Here is an 8,722-nt window from a genome sequence, read left to right as displayed (position 1 = left end):
CGTATATGCATATTTAGATCGGATTATGATATATCTATTTGCTACAAAAGAATTTTGATGTGCATCAGATTTAGAACTCTCAGCCTGGCTATGTTTTGGACCCTGCCAATAGGGGGTTATGCATTGGCAATTCTGGCCCCTCCACAGGGTATAAGTGTGGTATTCTGGCCCACTCCGCAAGGTATAAGTGCGGTATTCTGGCCCACTCCGTAGGGTATAAGTGCGTTCTGTTTCTGGCCTAGCCACAGGGTATAAGTGTGGTCGTAGCTAAAGGCTGATGAGATGAATGTGATTTGTTTCGAATCAGATTTATGATTATGTATATGGATATTTGAAAAATACGAATTTTAATGAATTTGTGCTTGAAAAGGAATTGATTATGTTATTATGTTGATTCATCGTAATTTGTATTTATATTTTATGTTATTATATGAATTGACTAGGTAAGGTGTTTATTACTTACTGGGCTGTCTAGCTCATTATACGATTTCTTACTATTTTTACAGATCCGAAGAATTAGCTCGATCCGGAGTTTTACAATATGGGAGTGCGAATAAAAGAATTATGGCACAAATTATCTTAGATTAGGTTTTTATTTAAATTAATGTTCCATCTTTATTGTTCCGCTGCGTATTTAGAATTGTGAGATTTTATAATTTATGTCAGTCAATGAAATAAGATTGCATTTATTTCAGCTGAATTATTTTAGTTACATTTTTTTTTGATATTTGGTTGAGATGCCTTGCATGCTCGTGGGGAGAGTTCATCTTGATAGTCTTAAGTAGGAGTTTTTGATGTTTATGGGACTACCACCAACTTTTTTTTTTTTTTTTGGTACACCATACGCTTATACTAATCTTGTGTGAACATGGCCATGGCCAACGGAATCAAGAGAAAGGATACAACTGAAAGAAGTAGGAAAAGAAAAATGTCATCCAAAGGACCCCCAAAATGGTGGGCAGCATGCGAGACGATCTAGTCCGTAGTTCTGTTCACCTTCCAATATATATGTACAACCTGAAAATCCTCACACCCCTGCACCAGCCATCAGATATTGCCAGGAAGTGGAGGCGCATCCCCCCGCTGCCCCTCCTCCAGTAACCACTCCACCACCATAGCAAAATCTCTCTCAAGAATGATGCTCCCAGCGTCTAACACCCATCTCGCATAGGAGATACCCTCTCACGCAGCTCTGACCGACAACTTTAAGCGTATAAATTTTGAATGACTAGAGTATTAACCTTCTTTCTTCTTTTTTAATTTTAGCAGTTTGCTCGAATAATGAGCCTTAGAGATTGTTTATGAGAGATTTGTGCAAGTTGAGATCCTCATCTTAAAATTGTTGAGAGTAGAATGATGATTGTGATGTGATTTTAATCTAAATTGTTGTAGTATGATGATTGTGATGTGATTTTAATCACCACACTATGGATGATGTCACTGCAGTTTCATTTTCTTTTTCACTAAACTGTTCTTTTTTGCGAGCTATAAGCCTGACTTGTGGATTTTACCCCAAGCTATCATACAGTTGAGAGTAGAAAATTTGCTTCCATCCATTGAGCATTCCTCCTATTGGAGGAGATCCTCATCTTAAAATTCACATTTGATTAATGATTTTGGAATCCTTCCTCTGTGCACATGAGCATTGGAAGTGCAAGGTGATGTAGCCAGTTGTAGACCTGTTCTTATGTTTTTTTGGGATGTCTGTGGCAAGATACATTCTAACAGACTTCTTTTTGGGATGGTTATTTGTAGAATTACGCTTAAATCATAGCTCGTGTACACGAAGGATTGTGAGAATTCTATATAGACCCTTTCAGGAAAAAAGATAATTAAAAGATTGTGTGTTGAGAAGTGTTCCTTCATGTGCAAAATTGTAAGCATTCATTTCATTGATTGGTGAAAGTTCTCATCCCAAAGATTTCTTTGATAGATGGATCTCTGCAATCCTTCTGATGCAATTGAAATTTGTCATTTTCAAGATGAAAATATAGAAGGAAACTAATGTAAAGGGCACTGAAATAACCAAGGGGATAGTTAACATGATGGGATCTCGAACCCTAAATTCTCGATTACATCTCGATTGATGTCTTCTCTTCCAGGCTTCTTGACTGATACTGAAGTGCTTAAGCTGGTTGGAATCATTGTATCTCAGGAGAAGGGCATCACATGCCAGTACACTTCGTGTGAGCAACTAATCTGAAAAGTTAGCATCACTAACCTGATTGGAATCCTTTGGTAGTTTGATTGCTGGTCTGTTCTCGAAAACTAGCCAAATTGTTTGAAGATGCATTTGACACCAACTAACTTCAGGTTTTTTGAAGCTTGAGAACCAAGCATAACAACTTTGAACTTTGAAGATTCATAACTTGATCGATGATTATATTTCCAGAAAGAATCAGGCTTCTTGGCTAAGTTTAGATAAAGAAATTGATTTAGGCTTGTCGATTAAGTTTAGACAAAGAAAGGGTTCTAAAACATTCAGCATTTAGTTCTTCTGAGGAAATACAAATGTGCAACATTCAAGTAAGAAAATATTCAAGATATGAAACTCTACATCATACTGCCAGAATACACTTATTGCTCCAGCATAATAAAGAAAATGTCCTGTTTCTTAGGAAGTTTTAATCCTAGTATACGCATTACCCAACTGGGAACATGATGCTTTGATGTCTACTTAAAAGTAAAAATTACTAAAATGGTTTTTATTCTCGCACTAATTTTTGTGAAGTAAATTCCTTGATTAAATCATTCAACAAAGTAAAAGAGTTACATGAAGTGTGGCAGACCTGAAAAACCCCTCCTATGTAAACTTCCACCCATAAATGAAACTAATCCAACTAGCTTTGTTTGCTGACATTTTGAGGATTTATATACAAATGTTGGGGTTAATCTAGTTTTCGGAGCGTCGAGTTCTGGCTACAATCAGAGTTTCCCCTTGAGAAAGCTTTTGCACAACCTTTTCCATGCCTCTCGCTCTGGTTCGTGAGCATCTAAGCTTGCCTTTGCTGCTTCAGCATGACAGATCTGAGACAAACATCTATTCAGTTCAGCTCCCACATGACAACAATACATGCCATGCTTCAGCATAAGTAGTTTGAAGATATAAAAGAATCATGAAGCACGAGAATAACATAATCTTGCTTAAAGAGAGAGTGAGAATAAAAGAACAATCATCTGATACATGAAGGATATCTATAACGTACTAAAAGAGAAGCTTTAGCCTCATCCAAAAATGGCCCCTATAACAGGTGAAACTAATCAAAATAATTGGGTCTTGAAAACTTGCGTGCTTTCATTCATTACAAAGAAAGATTTAGATACATGGTGTCAGGCTAAAGCAGCCTTGAGAAATTAATTCGCAAAATTTTACTAATTTGAGGTGAATTAGCATTATGCAGAAGCAAGGCAGCATAACCAAAGATAAATTGGTGCCTTCACAGAAAAGCTACAATTTGAAAAAACAAAAAACAAAAGTTTTCCTACAAGTATTGCATGAATTTTTAAAATTACGTAAAAATTTTCATTTTTATAATATAAAGCAATATTTCTATTATGAGAGGAATTGTTTCAGCTGCAATCTCTCATCATACTCATCAAGATGCTGCTTTGTTTATATAGAAGTTATCAAAGAATCAAATCGCAATATAGAAAGGCAATCGCAGCCATGATAGGAAGGTAATCGAAATCTGTTTCAGCCATAGTTATCTTCCAAAAAATAGGATGTCATGTTTAGAAGGCGATCAAACTTGTTTCCAGCAATATTATTCTTCTAAGAACAAATAGCAATACAGCTATGATTGCCTCCTATGACAACAGGACATGTGTCGCCCGAGCGGAATTATCACAACAACTGGCAACGAAGATATGAAATACCACTAATTATTTGCATAAATCACAAAACTGATAATGGCATTTATCTTGATAGTAATAATGAAGAGGCAGACATTGAAAATACACCCTAATATCTTATGCTGTGTTCTTATTCGATGATTGGTGGGTTCGAGACCTTGATGAATGTGATAAGAATATCCTTTCTAAAAAGCCTGGTTCAAACCATGGCGACGAGGAAAACACAATCCTACAACTTGATATGCCATTTAATTTTGAAGTGTCTTGCAGTGGTTTACCAACAATCTGAGATTGGTTTCCCTTGCATTTCTCCTCTGATTTTGAACAAAATGCATGCTCTAATCACAAACATTATCCTTATGTTTATCTTCCATTTCCCTCTATTTGCAGGTTCCCATATTGGTTATCCATAAAGCCAGACAAACAGAAGATATTTCATGAAGCCTAAGTATTTCCATTTCTTCTTTTCCTTTTTTCCTTTTGGAAAAAAGATTGAGCCAGAGCTCAAGAGCTTTCATTAAGAAGATGAAAGAGAGATAAAGTCTAGATAGTTCACTGGATATTTTCTTGCCTGAATGAGGTTGCGTTGGAGGAGGCGATCGATAAGGTGCAGGAGAATTTCCTTGGTGTATTCAGGGTGGCCTTGGATGCCCATGATGTGGTCTCCGTACCTGAACATCTCGATACCAGTCTTCTCAGACCAAGCCATCACCTCTGCAAGGGGAGGCAGCTCCCAGACCTGAAGTTAAAAGAATTCTTCAAATGCAGCATTTAAATGCATCAAAGCATATAACCAAATCAAATGATATATCTCGATTCATGGATATCTTTCACTACCTCATCCCGATGACACTCGATCACCGGAAGATGAGAGGGGATGTGAAGAGATGAGAGCAGCTTAAGAGCAGACTGCGAGGGGTGGATGCAGGTCACTCCTACATCCCATCCTTTGGCTCGGCCAGTCTTCCCGCCCAAAGCTCGGCTCAAAATCTGGGCAAATTTAACTAAGATCAGCCAGAAGCCTTAAGCCAAATAATAACAATAAAAAGATTTAGACAAACTTTCTCAAGAAAATAATAGAAAAAAAAATAAGAAGGTGATATAGACAAACCATGGATACTAAAAAATATAAAGATTATCAATTGCAAAACTCTCATGATACTTCTGATCGCCTAATAACAGCCTCCTATAACAATGATGAAGTTAGAGACCGAAACCAGGCCCCAACTCCAACATCGTATAATACCATTCCAAAATTTATCTCCTATCGGTTTTCATCACATTCAAGATCTGATAACTCCAGTAGGTGGAGAAATAACTTGAGAACAATAAATGGGAGATCTTTATTTTGTGAAGTTTTTCTTTTTCAGTTGGATCATAATTCTTCCTGCAACCTAAACCTACTTCGGAACCAAATGACTGAGAATCTGGCTGCTGTGGTCCAACTCTGGAGTGTAGCCTGCACCATTCATATCTTTCCCGTACAAGCCCATCAGTAGGGAATGGTAGCTGATGGTCCCAACGGTCCAAAATCTAGCCTAACAGCAACTTTGAGCCATTCAAATCCTCATAGAATTCTCCTTTCTTTTTTACACTAACTCTCCTAATACAAACAATCTCCTCTAATATTAGAGGAGCTGAGTAGCTCGGTTGTGTCCTCTTTTTAACAAAGTATGGACACAGATGCCTTGTACCTAATCATCTATTAGATAAGAAACGTTTTTTACACCTCTGAATAGAGAGTTCATGCATATTGAGCAATGTTCAGGATAGAAGCATCTGCCATGTGAATCGCATGTATGATTTATAACACAGCCACAAATATTAGAACTCAAAAGGTGGCAAGTCTTAAAACTGTCGGCAGGCTAGATCACTATATCAATCATGTGCTATTTCTAAAGCAGGCTATGTATTCAATTCTCAACTATTAGCTAGCAAAAGACAAAAAAAATGTAAATCTCCACTGTTGCTAAGAAACAGAAGGCAGACTAGGAGCATGCATTTTCCCATCAGCAATGTGTTTTAGTCTTTAAAAACAAAAAAGGAGCAAACATAAATTAAAAATCCAACTGTCTAGATTTCAATTTTACGCCCAAAATGTGACTAAACATAGAGAATTAGACCAGGAAATGATATATAATGATATAAAGTTAGGTTCCTTTGACACCAAACCTAATAAAAAGTTGTCATGTCAGCAGCCAAAATGCGACTAAACTAAGTATTAGCATCCATGGTGACCAAATCAGGAGTATATTTGTGACAAAATTCAAATTCTTCAATGGACTAAACAAACAGACTTAAGCCAAAAGCAATATAAAAATTAGGTTCCTTCCACACCAGACCAAGTAAAAAGTCTGGTCATATCAGCAGCCAAAATGTGACTAAACTAAGTATTAGCGTCCATAGCGACCAGTTTCTCTCGGTCGGACATAACATAGCTTACGGTTCGCTGGCATTGGCAAATTTCAGACTTCAAACGGTCCAAACAAAAAAGTCCAGACCCCAAGAAACAATTAAATATTGAACCACTTGGACGTTGGTCTTCTCGGCCTTCCAACTTCCAAGATCTTGGTCATACATAGCAAGGTTAGGTTCATTTCATTATTTTAAATAGGTCTCAAATGTGGGTACACGGAAACCTAAATGGTCGGCCCCGGATCTTCAGAGTTGTCACCACACGCATCACCGTCCAGCTGGCGCCATGTCACGTGAATCACGAATCAAGCTAAAAAAATTTATTTATATAAAAATAGGATCTAGTACACGCGAAACGTCGCTCCGTCCTTACCATAAAAACAAAGACATATAAATAAATAAATAAATGATGTTTTTTTTATAAAAAAAAAAATAGAGCAGAACGGCGTCAGACGCCAACGTCCAGCGACGACATAAGACACCAAATATGCGGTGGCAGATCCAGCCACCCGCATAGAGATTTCTACGCGGACTTCTAGACCCCGGACCTCGCCGGAAAGAAGGCCGTTCGCCGGACCGACGATGTCGAAAAGGACCAAAATGTCCCCATGCAACTTTCCCCAACCCCCTCATACCAAGCATGTGAACGGGCCTTCTCTTCCCTTCCTTTTCGATGACATAATAATACATCAAATTATCAACAACAAAGACCAGATTTATCATCCAAACGCAGAACGGGATGCATTGATATGATAGATTGTAGAAATTAAGGAAAACTTGATGAAAAATAAGGGGAAAATATTACCTGGTGGCCGAAGCAAATGCCGAGGACCTTCTTGCGCTTGGAATCGATGATTTTGAGAAGCTTGAGGAGTTCTTTGATCCACAGATCGTCGCCATGCGCGTCGTTGCAGCTGCCAGTGATGACAAACCCGTCGTAAGCGTCCACATCCTCCTCGGCCGGCAGCTCGCCGCGCGCCGCCCGGTAGACTTCCCATATCTCCCCCTCCTCCCCCAACAACCCCACGAACACCTTGAAATAACCCCCATAAACTTTCTTCACGTACTCCGAGTCCTCCGCGCACAGCAGCACGGCAAACCTCTTCCTCACCTCCATCTCTCCTCCTCCTCCACCTCCTCCTCCTCCCATTTCTTCTCCGTCTCTCTTTCTGATTCTTCGAACTTTTTCCGAGAAAAAAGGTTCCAGAGACGAAGAAAGAGAAGGAAAGGAGCTTTCTTTTCCTCCTTTCTGCTGGAAGCAAGAAAGAAAGAAAGAAAGCTCCGGTGGAGGAGGGATGGAATGATGGGTACAAATGGAGATCGGAGGGCGGAATGAAGAGGGATGGGAGGGGAAGGGAGCCGTTTTATAGAGGAAAGGGAGTGTCGAAGTGGCCACGTTTCATGGGTTAATTTACGCACGGCGCCACCCATGGGTTTGCGCCCGGCATACAGTTTGGTCCGGTTTGCCGGAAATGCCCCTCTTTTTGGGTGGGCACAGAACGTAGGTTGTTTTTTGTTTGTTTGTTTCGTATGTACAAATGCATCTATTAAAGCCAAAATACACCAGCTTACACAGTATCTCTAAGGCAGCTCTCTCTTTTTTTTATATGATCAGATATACTCTAAATGGTGAGCTGCATGGATAGCCATCCAATCGATCATTTTATTGATCTTTCTAAAAATATGCTAGATCTATAAGACCATTTCATCTTTCATCATCATCTTAATATTTTCGAGCAAAGATGGTCCTTTGTTTTCCGCTTTGTTCCGAAAGTGGCGTGCTTTTGCCACCGTACTTGGGGCGTTCTGGGAAGGAAAGGCGAAGGCTCAAACGCGACCGGTCGACACGTCGGTGACGGGGATATTATGGGAAGATGAGAGTGTTTTATTTCTTTGTAGTTTTAAAGTATTAGACTTCGGTGGATCCTGCCAGCTGTAGATTTAATTGATGATGTGGCGCGGGTCGATTGGTTGGGCTTGGCCTTGATGTGTTGGCGTTTGTTCCTTAGGAGAGACAATAATGGTTTCGGTGAGGTCAAGGGATACCTGCCGTTGCCAGCTTATTTATGGAGTCAATTCTCGCGTTGATTGGATTAAAGACTTGAAAACAGAGGATGGGGAAAGAGGTGATAAAAGGAGGACAAGGACGTTAACCGATTGGAACACTGTCTTGGAATTCAATTTACCACAAAGTTTGGCCACAGTCTAATTTTAGTTGCTAGAATTGGAGTGCCACAGCCCTAGGTTTTGAATATGATCTCTAGAAACTGGAGACAGAACTGAATTATCTCATCTTTAATTTGTTCAAACAAAAATGAATTGCGTAAATGCAAATAGTCATATAGAAACAAAATTTACGAAATCAGCATAACGAAGAGATCGAGGCACTGTACATAATGTTTATTTGATTTATTATCCAAAGTTGATTGATGCATGAAGTGGGTACTTTTTTTTA

At 39.1% G+C, this 8,722-nt stretch overlaps 1 protein-coding gene across 2 annotated transcripts; it reads right to left on the bottom strand.

Moving 5' to 3' along the window:
* Positions 1-1,867: 1,867 nt before the first annotated feature.
* On the bottom strand, positions 1,868-7,615 carry LOC103710194 (gamma-glutamyl peptidase 5-like). 2 transcript variants are annotated; one of them, XM_008795839.6, is made up of 4 exons: positions 7,073-7,610; positions 4,690-4,842; positions 4,424-4,591; positions 1,868-3,027 (listed from the first exon to the last, which is right to left on the bottom strand). In XM_008795839.6, exons 1-4 carry the CDS (start codon positions 7,415-7,417, stop codon positions 2,926-2,928), a joined length of 768 nt encoding a protein of 255 aa, XP_008794061.3. In that variant the 5' UTR covers positions 7,418-7,610; the 3' UTR covers positions 1,868-2,925. The 2 variants fall into 2 exon arrangements, with proteins under 2 accessions (XP_008794061.3, XP_088577046.2); XM_088720920.2 differs by lacking the exon at positions 4,690-4,842 and having other exon boundaries at positions 7,073-7,615.
* Between the last annotated feature and the right edge of the window lie 1,107 nt (positions 7,616-8,722).

Source organism: Phoenix dactylifera, chromosome 1 (genome assembly GCF_051530095.1).
Source record: "Phoenix dactylifera cultivar Ajwa chromosome 1, Ajwa_hap1_PhDact_Kaust_v1.1, whole genome shotgun sequence".
Taxonomy (NCBI): domain Eukaryota; kingdom Viridiplantae; phylum Streptophyta; class Magnoliopsida; order Arecales; family Arecaceae; genus Phoenix; species Phoenix dactylifera.
Note: the sequence above shows the minus strand (reverse complement) of the source record. Positions and strands in the feature narration are given on the sequence as shown.

What these genes read in the sequence shown, in the direction of transcription:
- LOC103710194 (XM_008795839.6), bottom strand. Translation starts at nt 7,417, where the DNA reads ATGGGAGGAGGAGGAGGTGGAGGAGGAGGAGAGATGGAGGTGAGGAAG. An exon ending in TCGAGTGTCATCGGGATGAG is followed by an intron (nt 4,592 to 4,689) that starts GTAGTGAAAGAT and finishes TTTTAACTTCAG; the next exon opens with GTCTGGGAGCTGCCTCCCCT. An exon ending in TCCAACGCAACCTCATTCAG is followed by an intron (nt 3,028 to 4,423) that starts GCAAGAAAATAT and finishes TGTTTGTCTCAG; the next exon opens with ATCTGTCATGCTGAAGCAGC.